At 50.4% G+C, this 19,198-nt stretch overlaps 1 protein-coding gene across 5 annotated transcripts in view; it reads right to left on the minus strand.

The window, feature by feature from the left end:
• The window catches only part of KANSL3 (KAT8 regulatory NSL complex subunit 3), a 29,441-nt gene that overhangs the window by 9,488 nt on the left and 755 nt on the right, over positions 1-19,198 (minus strand). For 2 of the 5 annotated variants that reach the window (XM_068920915.1, XM_068920919.1), the window contains exons 2-18: positions 17,316-17,486; positions 15,910-16,000; positions 15,420-15,605; positions 14,603-14,734; positions 13,748-13,864; positions 13,012-13,113; positions 12,802-12,873; positions 12,186-12,260; positions 10,974-11,131; positions 10,241-10,304; positions 9,555-9,755; positions 8,890-9,046; positions 7,389-7,466; positions 3,833-4,024; positions 1,928-2,012; positions 877-1,031; positions 235-347 (exon numbers count right to left, since the gene is read on the minus strand). In XM_068920915.1, the coding sequence (XP_068777016.1) occupies positions 235-347; positions 877-1,031; positions 1,928-2,012; positions 3,833-4,024; positions 7,389-7,466; positions 8,890-9,046; positions 9,555-9,755; positions 10,241-10,304; positions 10,974-11,131; positions 12,186-12,260; positions 12,802-12,873; positions 13,012-13,113; positions 13,748-13,864; positions 14,603-14,734; positions 15,420-15,605; positions 15,910-16,000; positions 17,316-17,486 (2,149 nt within the window). The remainder of the gene's footprint in view (positions 1-234; positions 348-876; positions 1,032-1,927; positions 2,013-3,832; positions 4,025-7,388; positions 7,467-8,889; positions 9,047-9,554; positions 9,756-10,240; positions 10,305-10,973; positions 11,132-12,185; positions 12,261-12,801; positions 12,874-13,011; positions 13,114-13,747; positions 13,865-14,602; positions 14,735-15,419; positions 15,606-15,909; positions 16,001-17,315; positions 17,487-19,198) is intronic. The other 3 variants (XM_068920920.1, XM_068920917.1, XM_068920918.1) reach the window with 2 other exon arrangements.

Raw genomic sequence — 19,198 nt, forward strand, 5'->3', positions numbered from 1 at the left:
TTCCCATAGCCTGTTTCCTAAAACTCACACCACTTACTGGAAAGCGGTACTCCCTAGCACACAGCCAAAGCTTGGATGCATCATCCCAACCTAGAATCCCTCATCGCTTCTGGTCCCAGAGCACACGTGGGCTCCCTCCCGCTCCAGCTACTACCGCTATGGTCCTGCTTCCCTTCAGAGAGCTTCAGAAGCTTCCTTTCAGAGAGCAACGCCTGACATTCACAGGCTGCATACCTGCACGGGCGGCCCAGCAGCAGCCACGCTGGCAGGAAGGCCTGGTGACTTGGTCCCGATGTCCTGCAGGCTGAAGCTCAGGCCTTGCAGCAGGCTACTGGCAGATGCTGCTCCTGGTGGGGGGAAAAGTCAAGCCTGGAGAATTAACCACCATGAAATTCCAGGTTCTCGTCTATCACGTGGCGGCGTCAGTGTAAAACTTTTCTTAAAGGAGCAGCATCCCAAGCACCCTGCCTCTAGGCCAGCAGGGATCCTCCTAGCCTCTCTGCAAACATGCAGTCCACCACATTTCACTGCCACAGCTGCAAACGAGGCCAGCTGTAAAACGAGGGAGGCATTTGACAGTATGACAGCTGCTCCTGCTCCTCCCTGGAAGGAGGAAACGTTTGGTATCTCAAGGCATTGTTACATTCAAATAATGACGCAATGAACAGGTCACCCCCTGCTCATTCAGCCTCACGATAGCTGCCCACTGCATCTCCGTGGGCTCCTGGGATAGCAAAGCACTACAAACGCTGCCTCAGCAACTGCAGGTCAAAAACCCAAAGCAACCAGGGAATGCGAGAAAGAGAATCCACCACATGATTTTGAACCTGGTTTACCTTTTACATTCACAAGACAGACACAGAGAGAGGCAGGTACCTTGGAGGGTACTGGCCGGCTGGGCCTGCATGCAGTGGGCGCTGCTGGCCACCAGCCTGCTCTGCAGGGCATGGAAAGCACTGGGCGTCGTGCTGCTGGGGATCACAGCAGATGGGGCAGGACTACAGGAGGAGGTTTCCGTTGCCGAACTCAACCTATAAAAGACAAAGAAAGAGACTCCGGTTAGCAACACGCTACAGAGAGGATGATGCTAGATGGCTTTGACAGCAAGCTGTCGCTGACCTAACTTGCTCACACAGGCCTTCTGGAAATATAAGGAAGGCAGACGAACTTAAAAAAAAGAACTCAAAATAAGAGAAGTTTCTTTGCCCATCATGGCAACTAGAGCCACGAGCACCTATGGCAAAATCTGGTTTATCTCCAAATTGAAGTGAACTTATTATATGGGTACACCTACCTACCTGCTGCAACAGCTGTATCATCCTACACAAAAGGAAACCACCTTGGAGCGAAACAGTTCCCATTTAACACCTACTCTATAAGAGAACGGCTCTTCTCCCCCTCTCCTCCCAGATCCAACAGGGCTTGGTTCTCCAATGCACAGGGTGAATTTAAAAAAAGGGAAAAAAAACTGTGTTGTGAGAGACAGCCAACATCACAATGAACTCTCCAAAAGAGATCCTTACGGCCAGTCAGCTTCAGAGACTGATACTGAAGCTTCCCCTGCCTCAGAGAAGGAAGTGCTTTACTGCCAGAGAGAACGAAGGGAAGGATTAAAGACAGCAACGTTAAGTTTTTGGCAAAGACTGACACAGTGATTCAAAAGACAGAGATAGGCAGTTCTACAGCAAACTTGGATTTAGGAAACCATATAGAGGTATCATCCAATAGCCACGATACCTTCTACTTCTGCCCATTTTTGTCATTCTCAGACCCAACCACCAGTTGAGATGGTTTCCTGGGCTTTAGAAAAATCCAGTCATAAACAGAACCCAGAAAGCTACGTAGGTGGAAAGCACCATGTTACGGTGCTTCACATCAGCAGCCTGCGAAAGAGACCCCCAGCTCATAAGAATAAAGACACACTCACTTGGGGGTGGCGAGCAGGCCCGACAGCTCCTTTGCACCCGACACAGACTGGCCAACAGCCACGGGGATGGGCTTTCCGGCAACGACTGCAAAAGAAAAAGACGTAAACCTCATGCTCCTTCCCACACGCGTCCGTAGGGATCCCCCTCTCTCGCACACTACCCACTGACACTGAGCAGCGCTGCAGGCCACGGGCTCATCCTGCTCACAAACCTCGTCTAAAGGAAACCTCCGCTGCAGCCAGAAACACACGCTAGCCACCGCGCTACGGGAAATCAGGGTTATCAAACAGATCGGAATTGCAAATAATAATAATTAAATAAATCAGAAAGCTGCCATTGTGAAAGCATTAGGAGAGACAGGACGACTGAAGGAATTGGTTTCAAGATCTGCAAGCAGTGGTCCCTCAGGCCCTCGCAACCAAATGAAATTCTCCTAAATGCTGTCATTTCTGCTAATCCCCTCCTCCTAATATCATCCTCCTTACACAGGGCTACCACCTCGGTTGATTAGTTGGTGTAGGGCTTCTCGCTAGTGATCGATTTTGTAAGCATTCTTTAGAGAGATTTTACAAAATACACAGGCATGCGACGAATCACAATATTTTTTATTGCGACGTTTGGGGTACAAATGCGTTTGTCTTGTGCATTCCTCCTGCTCTCACACGGTAAGAGGGAATTCTTGTTTGGTTCATGTTTACTTCTGCAATTCATTTCCTTTCTGTGAAGAGAAGTAAAGTTTGGAGAATTAAAAAAAAAGAGTCCGGAAATCAGAGATTTTTCAAAGCTGCCAGAAGGTGAATTGTAACCTTAGAAAAAGACGGATATTTATTAGTTAATTTTCACAGTACAAAACAACTGTTAAATTAACCAAGAAATGTTTCAAACCAAGCAGAACTATTTCTCAGCTTTGAAAACCTCTGATTTCCTAATACTTCGAATGGAGGTGCTGGCCCTTCAGTCCTGCACTGCATCAAAGCTAACGCTAATCACGAGCAATTGCTGTACATATTGGGCTCTGCGCTCTGACGTGGGGAAGCCGTATATACCAGCGTGGGCAGCAACAACACAACATCGTCCTTGAAATACGAGGGTCACAGTAGCCAAAGCTTCTGGCCTGCCTTGCAAAGGCTCACAGGGAAGGCAGCTGCGCACATCACCTCTTCTTGGACTGCAGGGAACTCTGCAGCGCTCCTCGTAAGGGGTTTTCTCAGCCGAACAGGCAAAAAAAAGAGCTGGAATTTCTAAATACGTATATCAAACACATATCGTGACAGACTTCAGGCCACTGCACGGCCCGAAGGGGATCAGCGGAGCAGGACGCTCAGCTGAGCTGCAAAGCCTGAACGCGCTAAGATCTTCCCGTAGGAGGCAACGTTGCGGTCATCCATAAAGCAGGAGCACATTCCAGGCGAGAGCTTTGCAGAGCCGCTCTCCACCGTGCTGGAGTCGCTTCCGCTGCGGGGGACACGCAAGCAGGCGGCAGAATCGAAGACTTGCACAACCTACTTAGAGCAAGGGTCCACCGGGACCTGTGTCCTGCTTCCAGCGGCGGCTCGATGCTTCGGGAGAAGGTGTAAAGATCGTCTCACAGCTCACGAGGCTGCAGCCAAGCGTTTCCCCGAAGCGTGCAAGCTGAACCACTACGGAAAACGGAGGCTTCTGCCAAGACCTGGCTGCGCGCTGTCTGACCCCACGCGTCCCCAGCTATCCCAAACAGCACAAAGTAACTCACACCTCGAACCTCCAACTGCTTTCTGCTGCTATCTCCTCCAAAATCGCAGCTCCCTGCCCCTCCCGCCCCAAGGCCGTGCCACGGAGGATGCAGCAGCAGCATGCGGGAGCTGGTCCGGGCAGAGCCGCAACCCGCTCACTGGCTGGAAAGCAGCTAGGGAATCGCAACTCACTTTCTGGCTGGGTGGTGAGGGGCGCTCCGTTCCCCACGCCAGCAGCATCTCCGTGGGAGACAATGGTCACCTTGATTTTGGCTCGTTTGGAGGATTTGCTGCACTGGGTCGGGCTGGGGGTCTGGTGCCTCTTCAGCTGCATACGCACATCATCTTTCTCAGCCCCTTCCGAGGGCTCGGAGGAGACTGGAACTGGGGGACACAGAAGTAGCTTTTTGAAACCGATGGCCGGTTCCTCGAGGTCAGTGCAACTCCACTGTGCACACCGAGGTGTGGAGAAGGACACGTGCCCATGCATACTTCTACAGCTCCCTTTTCATGCCAGCCTTGCCCATCTCCCATGCACCAGGAACCCCTCTCTTCTCTTTACCACCTACACTGACTTCTGCATGCCCTAAGCTACTCCTAGAGCCAGGACTTAGCCATGACTAAGGTGGGACTGCATACAAAGCCTGCCTTGCCTTTGCAAGGAAGAAAAACGGATGCTTACAGGAATAACGCTTTACAAATGCTTTTTGTTTCGAAGCACAGCATAATCAATCCTGCCATCACCCCCCTATTTCCATAGGAGGGACCAAAGGTGCAGAGACCTGCACAGCCAGCACAGGTGTGCTGCCAACGCTGGGATTAGTGCTCAGCCACTGCCTCCCTGCTCCTCTGACACATCAGCGCAGGTATCTGCATGCCAGTCATTCAGCATGTCCCTTCCAGCACTCACAACCAGCCCTTCGAGGGCTGGAAAAAACCGTAGGGGGGGGGGGGCCTAGAGACACTAAGCGAAGCAGCCATGAGCATGAAAGGTGCCACAGCAAAGTCAGACCTCAAAGGGCTTCGCAGTAGACAGGAAAGCAGTGAGCTGAGACCTTCCTTCCACACCGATGGCTCATTCTGCTGTCACATCTTTGACCCATCACATCCGTTTTCGTCCTGCCTGATGCCCAGAGCACAAGTTTGCCAGGGCAAGGACCATCCGAACAGTGCAGAGGGCCCACGTCCACAACGAGCACCTCTAGGCAGCCCAAGAACGAAACGCGGTCACATCCTGCCCATCGGATCTGCACACGCACTCCGCCGCTGGTGGGAGATTGCCAGGCCCCAACCTGAAACGCTGGCGCGCTGGGCCAAAGCGAGAGCGCCGACCTGCCTTCCACTGCGACACCCACAGCCTGGCAGCGCTCAGAAACGCAGCCGCCGCTACTTCTCAGCGCTGCCGCGCTTTGCGACGACCGGGAAAAGCCTCCCCTCAAAGCTAAAGGAAACTCTCTCCATCAGAGCTCTTGCGGACAGTTTCTGAGCCAGCTAACTCCCTGCCTGCAAGAGTCCTGGCTGTTTAAGTCATGTATTCAACAGCCTGGAGGCCAACCACAGCACTTGCTTGTCTCCAAACTAGGGGTGCAGGACAAGACGCAGCCAAATCCCTAATGGTAGGGGACCGCAAGTGTTTTGGAGCTGCTCTGGTCCCCGAGACGAGCACCAGACTTGCTCTGCTGTTAAGAATCGTGGCTCGTGACACTCGTGCAGTGCTCCCGTGTCTCCCACCTGACTGCAAACATGCTCGGGCAGAAGCGCCATTTAGAGAGGCCTCGCCAGCCGCGCAGAGACTGCAGGCACCAAAGCCCTTGGGGTGCCACGATACGGTGCCACCAGCCAAGCAGGACAGTGAAAGGGCACACGCACAGGCAGCAGCGTTAGGTGCCCCTCAAAGCATCAGTAAGCAGCGAGCCAACGTCTCTCCGCGTCCCCGCTGCAAGATGAGCGAGAGCAGAGCCTTACAACTATTTCTGGTCGCACAGAGGCGTGTGACGTCTCACTGAGGCTCACACTGTGCACAGACTCCTGCTGTGAAGGGCTCCCCATGCCAGAGGAGCACCCAGGCGCCCAGAGAGCGGTGAACGCTCCCAACACACACAGCGCGCGCATCCCAGCTTCCTACCTCGCAGCTCAGGCAGCAGAGCCTGAGGAACAAGCCCCAAGATCTCATCAACTCCTAAGAGTACCACCAAAGCGAAACTGAACGGAAGTTCATGGATGCTGCAGTCGTGCGGCAGCTGATGACAGACAAAACCATCCTCCGCCAGACCTTTTTGTACATGCTTCCAGTTGCTGACCCTTGCTCACTGCTCCAGAAGACAGGCAAGGGAAAGGCAGGCCAGGCTGGTGCCAGCACATCCCAGATAAAGCCTCTCCACCTCTCCCCACGGGCAGGTGAACCACCACCTCGGCCACTAGTTTCTTCTCCCAGCAGACGCCAGGTGGGAGGACTCTGGCTAAGTACAGAGTTATTCCACTGGTTCATCCACATAAGCTCTCAGGCTCATCTCATAGCACAGGGGAGGGCACAAAGTCTCTCAAAAACAAGGCTCAAGGGAGAAAGAAATCCTTAAAACCACCAGTTCAGACCAATACTTGCCTCAGGACTGCATTACCGTGGTTGCACATGTATAGTTTGGATTATAGCTTGTGTGCATTCAAGGGATGCAGGGAGCCTACAGTATCTGAGGAGCTTGTATACAGCATGCCAAAATACCATAGACTTCTTTGCATCCAGGGCTTGCTTTGCCGAGTTAAAGCAGCGCAGGCATTTGGGGCGTTGCAGAGAGGCAGTTTTCACCCATATTAATGCTCTCAGCAACCTGGGGTCACCTCAACTGAGAGCTGACACTGACAGCTCACGTGAATACCTCGCAACCTCCCAAAGCCTTGGATTTCAACCTCCCTTCCTCTCCTAACCCCAGATATGTGCAGTCACTGCCACTCAAGACAGCCAAATATATCTTTATATGAGTTGTGGATCTCATCCCGCAATCCCTAACCCTCAGAGGACCTGACACACTGAGCTCCACCACTCTCCTATATGCTCCAGCATCCAACACAAGAGACTGCTCATCTCTGGATGTCTCCTGATCCGGGCAGTCGCATCAGGCTAGCTCTTTCATGAACGCTGCCATTTAAATTCCTGCCCCCCGTACATCGCTATCTTCCCAAGGGCACCCCTCCACCTGCCCTCTCCGCCATTCTCTGCCTCGCACGTGTCTAGATCTGCCCTTTTCAAGTCACTTGGCAGTTCCTCATTTCTGCGGCCAGTTCTTTATTTCTGCGGCCGCTGACAGCCCCTTTGCCACTCTGGAGCGTCCTTACCACCCATCGACACACACAGTCTCTCAGGCTGGAGTCCACCTCCCCTTCTCAGCCCCGCCGCCCAGCACTGAAAAGGGTTAAACTCATGATCACAGGAAGCCACCACATCATCCACAAAGTTTTAGTCCATCAGAGAAAAACTGCTGCCAGATTACGTGGCTCCCAGAGCAGTATTTCCCTGCTGGGGCAGGGAAAGGGGGAGAGCTCAGGAAGGTTAATGCTCTTAGCTAGCACGTGGCCATTTGCTTTAGCTTCAAGTACAGCAATGAGAAAGCAAAAAGCAGGGGACAAAGGGGACACATTGGACTACATCCCCAAACGAATGCAAGGGAAGAGGAAGATGATGGAAGAAGGTCACAGAGACAGAGAGAAGGAGGGAGACGGAGAGAGAGACAGTGAGAAGTGAGGAGATACTCACCAAAGAGACATGAAGAGGTGCCAGGAGGAAGAGCTTTCCTCACCAGCATGTTTTGTTTCAGAAAAGCAGCAAACTGAGCTGAAATGAATCAGAGAAAATTACAGTATCACAGCCCGGCTCTGGAGGCGGGGGGGCAGCGAACTCCAGGGACACCACTGCGACCCACAGACAGAGACCTCAGAGCAGGCAAGTGGAGAGCTCTGGACACAACTCATTCAGCCACGAGGCACATGGAGACACACCAATCTCTTTTCCGGACGGACGCGTAGCACATCCAACACTAGAAGGGGCATTAGCACTCTCGCTCCTGTCCTGGCTGATCCAGAGAGAACATCCAAGTAACATAAGCCTTTTCCAGCCCCAGAGCCACCTGACAAAGGTCCACCAACCCAGGGAAGGAGAGCAGGCTGGCTGTGATACCGGCTGCACGAGGTACTATCGATACGGCTAACTCAACTGAGCAGCGGTGCTGAAAAGCTGAAAGTACCTGGCAAACGTCAGCCAGCACGTCCCAGGTCCTCAGCACCTTACTGCCACAAAGCACGCTCCAAATTTCACGCCGCAGAAGTGCTCCTGACAAAACAAGCTGGCCACAACACGCGCCACTCCACAGACCTTCCTCCGGCCTCCCATGCACTATCTAGAAACATGCTCCTTCAACTAAAAAAATTTAAAAAATGAATAAATAAAAATAATTTTAAAAAAGCAGATTTTGTCAGTCCGTGCCCTGAGAAACTAAGCAAAATCCAAGCCTGAATTTCCCCCAGAGCCTATCCTGAGTTACCGTAACACTTTAGGAGCGTGTGGAGGGTCACACTGTCACAGGAGATAACAAGCCCATTGCTCATTTCTTGAGGAAAGAAATAAGGAGAGATGGGAGGGTGAGGAACTATTCCCCGGGTACCACCCGATATTTTCCAGAAGGGATCATCAACAGCAAAGCACTACCTGCCATTCACAACTTTCACAATCAGACCGAAGCTGCACAGTTAAGTTTTTAATCAGCATCCAACAACACAAGAAACACAGCCCAAACTGTGTTCTTACTCTCAGCAGGTTTCCCTCTGTCATTTGATGCACAATTCTTTAATTACCCAATCTGTCTCAGTCACAATTCAATAGCCTCAACCATCTCCTGAGCACCTTTTATTTCCCAAGTAGCCTCCACTGCTGAGATCCTGGTCAAGGGACTTGCACCCAAAACAAAAATCACAGAACAGCTATGCGGTGATTTGGTCAGCCAGAGTAAGTGAAAACCCTTCTCCCTTTGAACAGTGGTAAAGCATCTGTAGGCTGCAGAAACACCATTTCCAACCTAATATCAACCCCCGCAGGCTGCTGCCTTCAGATGACAGTGAGAGGGGACCGAGCTGTAGAGCAAACTGCCAGAGGAAGCCTGGAAATCAAGACAGGACTCTGAAGACAAAAATCTAACCAAGTCTGGGCAGGTGAAGACCAAAAATCAAGATGATAAGAGGGTGGGAAAGCTGCAGGGCATTACCTTGTGCCTGCTTGTGCGTCAGGATCGTGTCCGTCCTCGGGACCTGCCTCTTCAGCAGCTGTGTGGTGCTAATCTGGCTGGGCTTCTGGATGGAGGACACAGCAGCCAATTTAGTCTTGGGGCTTGAAGTGGGGCTGCTGGAGACACTGGATAGGTCCTACTTGAAAAGAAGGAAAAGCTCTTATCCACACGTTTCCCTGAGAAGTTGTCACACTAAGCGTAGCAGTAGGCAAGCAATAACACGCATCCTTACAGCGCTTGGCCCCCACCTACGAACTCATCCCCTAAGACGACAGCGTGCTGTGCCCTCCAAAAAGCACGGAGACCAGGGATGACGGCACATTATCGCACCGCAATTTGCCTGGCTCCCCTTCTCACACCCAGCCTTCCCCTCTGTCATAGGGCAGGCTTCCCTGTTTAAGAAGCTAAAAGCCCATTACGTAAACATGCACTTGCATTTTGCTGGAGCCTGCTTTGGAAGATCTGTCTGCCCCAGCCGAAGCCACTAGTCCCTTCGTATCCTCTCACCTCCCTCTTCCAGCTCCAATTACATCTCTCACTACCTATCTCAGCAATACAAAAGCATTTTTTTTTAAAAAAAAAAAAAAAAAAACCACCCTATCTGAGCCTTCCCCAGCTCAGAGCATCCCGGAGAGAGTCCCCACCTCCGAGCCCGAAGGCGACGCAGGCACTTTGGCTGCTGGCGAGGCAGGCCTGCTGGTTCTTTCTGGTAAGTCAAACGACAGGTCCCTCCTGGTCGAGTCCCGGGGCTTCTTCTTTTTCTCAGCATCTAGGTCACGGGGATCAGAGCCCGAGTGGCTCTCCGCTCGGGTAAGGACTCCAGTCAGGAAGTCGGCTATTTCATCCTAGGAAAGATGAAACACACATTTAGTCTCCATGGTGTGCAGGCCTCTAAATAACTGATCTTCACAGAAAAAAGAACCAGGATTCCCAACGGGAGGAACCGACAGGGCTCTCTAGGTTTAAGATTCCACAAGCAGAAACCCTCAAACCTTGCAGGTAGACCTTGGTTTTCTCACTAAAGCTCATACTCTTATCAATTTCTGACAAATGGGAGAGAAACATGCTGGTTTCTCCTATGCTGCCCGAAGTAGTTTTTCCCAGACAGATGGACTGCAAGACTCAGAAACCTTCTCTTTGTTGAGGATACACTGCCAAGAAGCTCATGTCTCTCCACTTGAAAGGAGATAGACATTTCAAAATTCCCCTGAGGAGGAATTCCCTTTGCCCAACAAGTCCTGGCAGCAAGGTTATAAGTCACGGTCATTGAGACGTTTCAATACATATTTATTATGGCTATAAAAGGTAAAAGGAAGACTTCTATCTTTACCTGGATGCACCTGTCCACCATACTCTGGGTCAGGCCTTCTGACTTCTTTTTGGCTTTGCTTATCCTATTGAAAACAAACAAACAAAAAACCACACACACAGAAGTCAAAACACATTCATTTTTCCCCTTCCACGCAACATTATTCTTAATCTGAGAGTAATTTTCAAGTGACGGAAGCTTCACTCCTTTACCTAGTTTGATACTGAGATTATCAGCGCTATGAGCACTCATCTCAAGAACACCGTCTACTGGAAAGACAGGGTTCATCCCTTGGAAGCATTGAGGAAAACTTTGGTGATAACTAAAAGGGCTCAGCCTCACCGAGATCAGGACCAAAGCTTTACCAGAATAAGTAAGATGTTTCTTTCCCTTTAGAGCTTCGTCTTCAACCCCAATAGTCGAGTTTTACGTTTCTTTCTTTCCTCTCATTTACTTTTCTGACTTAAACGCGCCAAAATCTTGTCCAGATGACCACTATAAAAACACCAAGTTTTGTCAGCTTTCCAGGAAGCTCTTCCCCCAGTTCTTAGCTGGGTCCGATTTAAACTGATTAAACACTGATGGAGCTTGCTTTTTCTTTTTTCTTATCTTTTTTTTTTTTTTTTTTTTAAATGTAGTCCCCACCTAGCTTCAGAACAAGATTTTTGTATCTTTTTGCACACACCACACTCAGATGTTGCTCAATGCTTCTGGGAAGAGAGTATCAGAGAGTATCCACCTCACAGGACTTTACCTGAGATTGTCATCTGCTCCTCCCACCACCACCATGCTGTTATCAGCTCGAATTTTCTCACGGAAATCTTCCATCGCTTCGATGTTACACTGCAGGGAATTCTGACCGATCACGAAGAGGACAGGGGTCTTCATCTCCAGGAGGGGGTCGTCAACGTCCTGCAAGAGTAACGGGACCTGTAAGTCTGAGGGCTGTGCCAGGGTGCAAAGTCTTTGGAGCTGAAGACCCTTTGGAGCTGGACCTGAATAAAGCGAGCGTTCCCTAAACGGATAGGCACGTGCCACGGCAGGGCAGACATCACTTCACGTGCAATCCTAACACATAGTAACAGCATCTTGGAGGGAGGGAAGTATAATTTGCATGGTTCATTTGGATAAGATTACACACTCACATGAGAAACACCAACTCAGAAGCCAAATCAGTATATAGTGCTGTTACTCATTTACAGCAGCTGAGACTGACACCCTCCCCCACACCCAGACACCCTCTTTCACTGCATCTTCCCCGCTTCAAAATTTTTGCTGCGCAAATCCAGCACAAGGCTGAGGAAGTGCCAAGAGCAGGTCAGTCAGCGTTGCGGCTTTCTGGGGTGAGCCCCAGATGGGATTTACACAGCCGTACCGAGCCCTGAACAAAACCCTGCTCAAGAAACGTGTCATACCTCTGCAAAGGTCTTCAGCACAGGACCAACCTGAGATTTCCACTATACTCTCAGAATTAGTCATTTCCAAAGCGCAACCTTAGTTGCTCCCAAACCAGTCACAAATTGGTCAGCTAAAAAAGGAGCTATTTGGGCTCCATATAAGTCACCCTAAGGTGTCATCTTTGCTGCTGAGTAACACAGTCAACAAGTGACCCACACACAAGACCCCAGGATGGAGCTGCAAAAACATGTCATAGCAGGGATAAGTAAACGTAGGACTTCTCATTCCTGCTATCACATGAGGAATCCTATTACGGATACAACAGCCCAGGCAGTTTCTCTAGGCAAACTCAGAAACATCCCCTAGGGCCAGCCTGCTGGGCACACCCCCATCCTGCTCCAAACAAAAAACAAACAAACAAAACTTATTTCAAGACACACGGGCATTCCTCAAAAGTCTTCCACTATCACTGGGTTTCCAGGCCAGATTCTATGAAACAGTCTAGGGAGGTTAAAAATTAAATAATAAATAGTTTCTTAAATGGCCTCCCTTTCCCTTCACTCCTTACCCCTCTGGGTCCATCCACGGTTAGAAGAGGGAATCCAAGGCACACGACTGCAGTGACGTACTCCATCACTGAAACCTGCACAGACAAGCAACAGTTGAAGCCCTAGCAGCCGTATGGATACTACAAAGGCTCCTTTGCTGGGCTGCCACCAGGGCACAAAAATATCTTCCGTATTTAGACCTTGCTTTGTTGATTAAAAGGGGAGAAAAAGAACACAGAAGAACTCGAATTCCTTATGCCCCCATGACCAGAAACGATGTCTGTTTCAAAGCCAGGCCTCAGAAAGAGAAAATGGAAGAGAAGGATCCCTCAGGGCTTAAATGTAATAAGTAATGCACATATAACTCTGCTGGCTTCAGTTAAATGCAAGCAGTTGAGTCAGGCCTATCCTGAAGACAGTCTCTAGTTATAAATGGGTGTATGGGAGAGAGGAGGTCAAGAGACTTCCTCCTCCTTCGGATGCACTGCTATTTAGGATGCTGAACAAAACATTCGCTCAGTGAGGTCTCCTTTGTGCCACCCAACACAGGGCAGGCAGCGTGGAACTGGTCGGTCTGAGGACTAACTGAAGCTGGCAAGCGGCCTCTGAGAGGATGCAAAGCAAGCAGGTACTTACATGACAGGCCACCAAGGCACCTGTGTTCCACCCGATCAGGATGATCGGCTTGTGCGAGAAGTGGTTGTGAATCTACGGGAGAAAAAGGGCGTAGATGGAAGAAGAGGGACAGGCAACAGGATGATGCTCTTGGGTAGCCGAGCATGTACAAGGAAGGTGAATAGTTTGAAGGGAGCAGCACAGGCTCACCGATACGTTCATTGCTCTCACCTCCGCCACTTTGCCTCTCACTGCCCCGATCATGTGTTCAAGACACTGCAACACTCCCACACCGCTGCCGTTGTTCAGCAGGTGGGTGGCGATTGGAATCACCTATCATTTGAAATGGAAGATGGATAAATAACAAAGGCATTACCGGAGACAAGAGGTACTGACAACAGTTTGCATGGCTAGAACCCACTTTGCGTATGAACTTCAATCCTCTCTCTCTCTCTCCCGAGATTCATATCAAGCTACAAAAAACAGAGAGGAGGCAGAGCATCCCCCCCAGACACCGCCTCTGCTCCTCACCTTGCTCCTATACACCCAGTACATCTAACACATTAAGAGGGCTGTGAACAGCCCTGTACCCAGGCAAAAGATGAAGGTAACCTAATGCTGTATAGCTTCTCTTCTCCAGCTCCTTTCTACTGCAAAACTCATGGATCCTTAATAATAACAACAACACAATCTAAACTGCTGCAGACTCTTGACTCTGCATGGCAGGTCTTCTGCCACAATCCCAAATGCATTGGATTCAGGCAACTTCCACCTGCTGTGCAGAATAAAATGCTTCAAATACTAAACAGTGCAGGTGGTAGATGCCAGCCTCTGCTACCAGCAGAAGCAAGTGTTTTGGCACGCTGAAAAAACATAAAAGCAAGCTCAGCAGCTGCAGCCTGCCACAGCTTGCTTCTGAAGAGCTGCTAGCTTGAACTTCCCTCCTTTCAAAACCAGTAATACAAACCTTTCCTAAGCAGGAAAGCTGTGACTGCCAGAACCGGTGCCGTCGAGAAGTGGGGAACATAGAGTTGGAGGGTCCGGAGGAAGCAATCAGGATGAGGGGAGAACCAGGCAATTTGCTCTACAAAATTCAACAGAGGATGCATAAGAGAAGGCAACTTCCCTGCCCGAGACCCCTCTGTTGCGATAGCTTTTCTGAGAAAAAGACACAGCTGCTTTTCCAGGGAGCTCCACCCACATCAGTCCTCTCCTCCCACTGCTCTAGCCCAGGACCCTCACTCACACAGAGCAGTTCATCCAATGCAACTTATGCAAAGCCTCACGCAAGAGGACATTCACACTATGCAAGCTGTTGCTTGTTAGGAAGTCCACACTGGCCACAACATCCTCCCAGTGGGTCTAAGAAATAAGGGTTAGCTGGTGATGGCCCCAGCGCAACCCCTGATAATTCACAGATGAGTTAAAATGGTTACTTCTAAACCCAAAGCCCCATCTGCTCTGCACAGCAGATGAAGTGGTAGGGCTCTTGCATAGCTCATTAAATGAGCAAGTTTTCCTAGCAGAAGCTACCTCACAACACAATAGGGAGGAAAACGTATCCCAGGAGAAGGTATTGCCCTCAATGAGCAGGCAACTCTCAACTATTACATGAGTTATCTCTTGCAGTGATGTAAGACAAAGGTGGATACGAACAGGAAGAGGCAGAGTGGCTTCCTAAAGGGAGCAAGTCCAAAGCAACTCACAAAGCAAGGGATGGAAGGAGGTGGCCAGCAAAAGGATGGGAAGAATAAAGCAGATCTGAGCACATTAGGCAGCAAGCCCAGCTTCTCACTCCCTGCAAGCCCCTAGATATACTCACTGGTTTATTATGGGACAAGACACCCACTGCTGGGTCCCAAGGTCTCTTCAGTAGCAGAGACAGAGCCTCAGCACCCGCTGCCCCTGTCTTCGTGGTAGACGAAAGCAGCATCCTGTCAATCAGGGTGGGGATCTGAAACCAAAGGCCAGCGAGGGCTGAGAAAATGCAAGTAGCCTTTTCTACAGGCTTTTAAGCATCAATTTTGCAGTCTGGGAAACACAATTACTGCCTTGTCAGCAAAGGGTGGAAGTCATCAAGCCAGTGCTCACTGTTTTGTGGAAAATCCCGAGCAGCATCACAGGGAGTACACCAGACCTTACTCTACCTGAGCACAGGCTGTTACTCAACACAAATCTCAACAAGCTACTTGAGGGGCAGAGAGCCACAAAGTTTATATTTTTACACATCAAGGAACTCAGAGCAGTGGAATTTATAGAGGGGATCTGCAGCAGTACAGGATATGAAGTCCAACCTCCCAGTTCCTGGGCTAGCTCATGGAGCCATCGCTCCTCTTTCCCACTCTTCTCGATGGAGAGACAAGACACAGACAATTTAACAGGCAAGCTCCAAGTACCACAGCAAGTCAGAAGCACCACCACAAAGAGTCAAAGCACTCCGTTTCCTCTTCCTCTAGCTAATACAAGTTAGTGCCCTGGAAAACGACTCCCACTCAGAAAAGGCAAGGAGAGCACCGAGGAGAATTTTCCCTTGCTCCTCCAACCAAAAAGGATAAAGATAGATAAAGCTTCCTTTAATGTGCTTTATAAAGGAAGAACATCATAAGAGATAGCAAGGTCTCTTTCACTGCTTTTATCACCTTTCCTTTAAGCGTTTGCAGAGCATCCAAGTAAGCAGCCAACACTGGCAAACTGAGGGTCTCCACTAACGTTGTGTGAAGCCACTGGATCAGTTTGGTGTCCCAGTTCACACTGGCCAGAGCTTGACGGACCCTCCGAGCACATTTGTCCACTGCTATCCTCCTGAGGACTGGCTCATTGCAAGCCTAAAAATGAGAAATGAAAAAGAAAAAAGTTATGGGAAAAAGCAAAGGTGCTTCATGCATCCCAAACCACAGCTTGGACTGCCCACAATCCTCTGGCAGCAAGTAAGAATCAGCATCCGCTCAGTGAAGACAAAACCACGGTTCAAACAAATCCAGAGCTGCCTGCTTCTTTAAGACTACAAAACCCAAAGGCCAAGACGTTCATCTTGACTCAGTGCATCTTTGCTAGGAAGGACTGAATACAAACACACAGGCAATGACTCTGCCAAAAGATGAAAGAGAAATAGGGAATAAAAGACCTTACCCCTTCGTTGGCCAGCCGAGCCAGCCTGTCAGACTGCAGTGCTTTGTGAATCTTATTAAAGAGCTTGTTCTGGGCCATTGTCCAACCTGTCCTGTAAAGAAAAACCCAAGAGGTAGTTGAGAGCCCTGCTACACAGACATCCAGAAATTACGGTCCTTGAAACTACTGCCCGTCTCCAAGGCTGTCAGCAACACCTGCCAGCAGGCACAGTTGGGAATCAGCTACAATTAGAGTCACAAGAACTGATTTATGGTTATGGACAAAGTTTCACTACTAAGGATAAAACATTTGTTTTATCCTTAAAACACATTTTTACGTCCATAAAAAACATTTGTTTTTAAACGTCACTACTGCTGAACGTCAAAGCATCAGACAGACAAGAGTAACAAGAGAAGCAACAAATACGACAAAAATAATCGCTTCTTTTAGCATAGGTTATCTCCGCATTTCTCAAAGGAACTGTTCAAAAAAACCCATTCTACCTAATGCCAAGACCACCAATTAGACTGACTACACCATCCAGTGACAATTCTTGAAAGCCTGGACTCTATGCATATCCCCATCTTAAATTTTCTGCTTTTGGAAGATGCTTTGGAATCGGGCACCTACATGTAATCTAAAAAGCCACTGTCCCAAGCACCTCTGCGAACAGAAGCAACAGCATCACATCAAGCATGCGAGAGAGGTTCACCAGCTGGACATCAGCCTCTGCCTTTAAATTTGACAGGTTTCAAAGCAGGCAGCTGAGGAATTTGGACAGAAGATTTCATTTTCTTTGAACATTATTTGGTTCAGGAATGTCACTGTATATTAAGTCACACTTAGGGAAGTACTAAAAAACACAAGATAAAAGAAAACGTGGTAGAAGCCGAGGATTTGGGTTATACGTAGTAAATAAAAGGTGTCGAAATGTAGGTTGAAAAGGCTCCATCCTGCAGTTACTGCACTGTTCCTTTCAGAGGGCTAACACAAGTTCATAAAGGCAATTGAGGCAATAAAGTGACCCGCTTTGGTCTCTCCAGCTTTCTTAAAGACTTCAGTGAACACAGAGAACGCAAAGCGAGCGTAGTCAAGCACGCGCTGCATTGGACCGGATTCAGCACGCCGACTCGTCCTCCCTAGCCCTCATTCACCGGCTGCAGACACAGAAGAGTCACCTCACTGCTCCGTACCACGATTTTCCTCTCCATTTCTGCTTTTTTTCTAAAATATTTATGGCCCCAACTGCATTTCACACAGCATCTGGCACTACACCATCCTCTGGCTGGCTGCGGCTTTATATACTAATACGTGCTGCAATGTAACCAGCAAGATGAGTCCCCGAAGCACAACTGCCACAGCTACTGCATGGATAGTTACTTAGGATCACAATTTCTTTCCTCTGCAACCCTGGCGCCCCGCGTTACCTGTTCACGTGTTCCTCCCAGTCATCTGGCGGAGGAGGAGCATCAGCATCCGTGCGCGCAAACATCACATGGCGCTCACACTCGTTCATCACACTGCGGGCTTTCTGGTTGTCGTAGAGCGGCACAGGCGTGGGCGTCACTGTTTCGACATCGATGGGGATATCTGCTTCGCTGTGAGGAAAATTTCACTTTAGAAAACGGGATGTAACCTGGAAAAAACCTGAGCGGATCAGAGAGCGCGCCTGATGCCTCAGGGATCTGTGTCTACCTGCCCCAGGTACGCACGAGACACCCGTGAACTTATTTTGTCCGTATTCCCACATCTCTCTCCAAAGATGCTGCGACTAAGTGGACTACTGTGGAATTGCACTCTTTGTAATGAGATCTTGCATTTGGAGAGCACACCGTGGGGACATGCTACACTATAAAAATCAAGAAGAATTTGTAACCAACTGGGACCTTGGGTCCAACTCTTTCCCATAAATCCTGACTCAGGCTGCAAGACCGAATGCTGTTCGGACAGTTGTTTAGATGGTGTGAATATAAACCACCGAAGCATCTTAGGCTTAATATTTAATAAAGTACCTATAGCTTCTGGCAGATGTTTTTAATCACTTTAGCCACTAGGCTTCATAAGCAGGTATCTTATCATTTCTGGTCTGAGACTAGGCAGTCTTTTTTTCCTGTTTTAAGCTCTACAAATGAACGTGCCTTAGAGGACCCTGCTAAGCCTGGTCTTCTCCTGCCAGAAGAGCTGCTGAGCAACTAATGTTTAAGAAAGCGAGTTTCGCGGCCAGCACCTGGGCCGTGACACAGGACAGGGAGAAGCTACTTCCTAGCAAAGGACCCAGAGATCATGGCCCAAAAGCAAAGGAGAAAAACACTGAAGACGCGAATGAGCCCTGATCCCAAAGACATCCCAAGCCGGGCACCAAATCCCTGAGCTCCAGCCTCAAGCCCATTCACAAGCCCAAAACCAAACGCTTGAGCCTTGACCCCCCCCGAATCCTGCCATGACCCCTCAAGCCCCATGCTGCGACCCTGAGCGCACCCCCATACCTCACCCCACATCTTCAGGCTGATTGCAACTCCAAACACAGCCGTAACCTCAGGTCTGTCCAAACCGCGCAGCTCCAGTCCCCCCACAGCACCCAAGTCCAGCCCCACAGCACGCACACCCCCCAGCTGCCCCCCAGAGTCCCCCCACTCCCCACTCCAGACCACCTAGCCCCACAGGAGCCCCCCACTGCCCCCTAGAGACCCCCCCACTCCCCACTACAGACCACCCAGGAGCCCCCCACTGCCCCCAACAGCCCCCCCGACCCTCTAGGAGACCCCCACTGCCCCCTAGAGATCCTCCACTCCCCACTATAGCCCCCCAGACACCCCCCACTCCCCACTACAGCCTCCCTAGCCCCACAGCAGGCCCCCACTGCCCCCCAGAGACCCCCCACTCCTCGCTACAGACCATCCAGCCCCATAGCACCCCCCTAGAGACCACCCACTCCCCAAAATAGCCTCCTCAGCCCCACAGTAGTCCTCCAGAGACCCCTTACTCCCCACTACAGCCCCCTCCAGCCCCCCAGAGACTCCACACTCCCCACTACAGCCCCCCCAGCCCCCTAGGAGTACCCGAGACCCCCCCACTCTGCTCTACAGCCCCCCCAGAAGCCCCCTAGAGACCCTCCACTCCCCCCTACAGCCCCTTAGAGGCTCCTACTCCCTCCTACAGGCCCCGTAGCCCCCAGGAGTCCCCTAGGGACCCCCCACTCCCCACTATCCCCCAGGAGCCCCCCAGGCACCTCCTACTCCCCCTTACAGCCCCCAGGAGCCCCCCAGGCACCTCCCACTCCCCCCAACAGCCCCAATACAGCCCCCCAGAC

Source organism: Struthio camelus, chromosome 27 (genome assembly GCF_040807025.1).
Source record: "Struthio camelus isolate bStrCam1 chromosome 27, bStrCam1.hap1, whole genome shotgun sequence".
Classification (NCBI taxonomy): domain Eukaryota; kingdom Metazoa; phylum Chordata; class Aves; order Struthioniformes; family Struthionidae; genus Struthio; species Struthio camelus.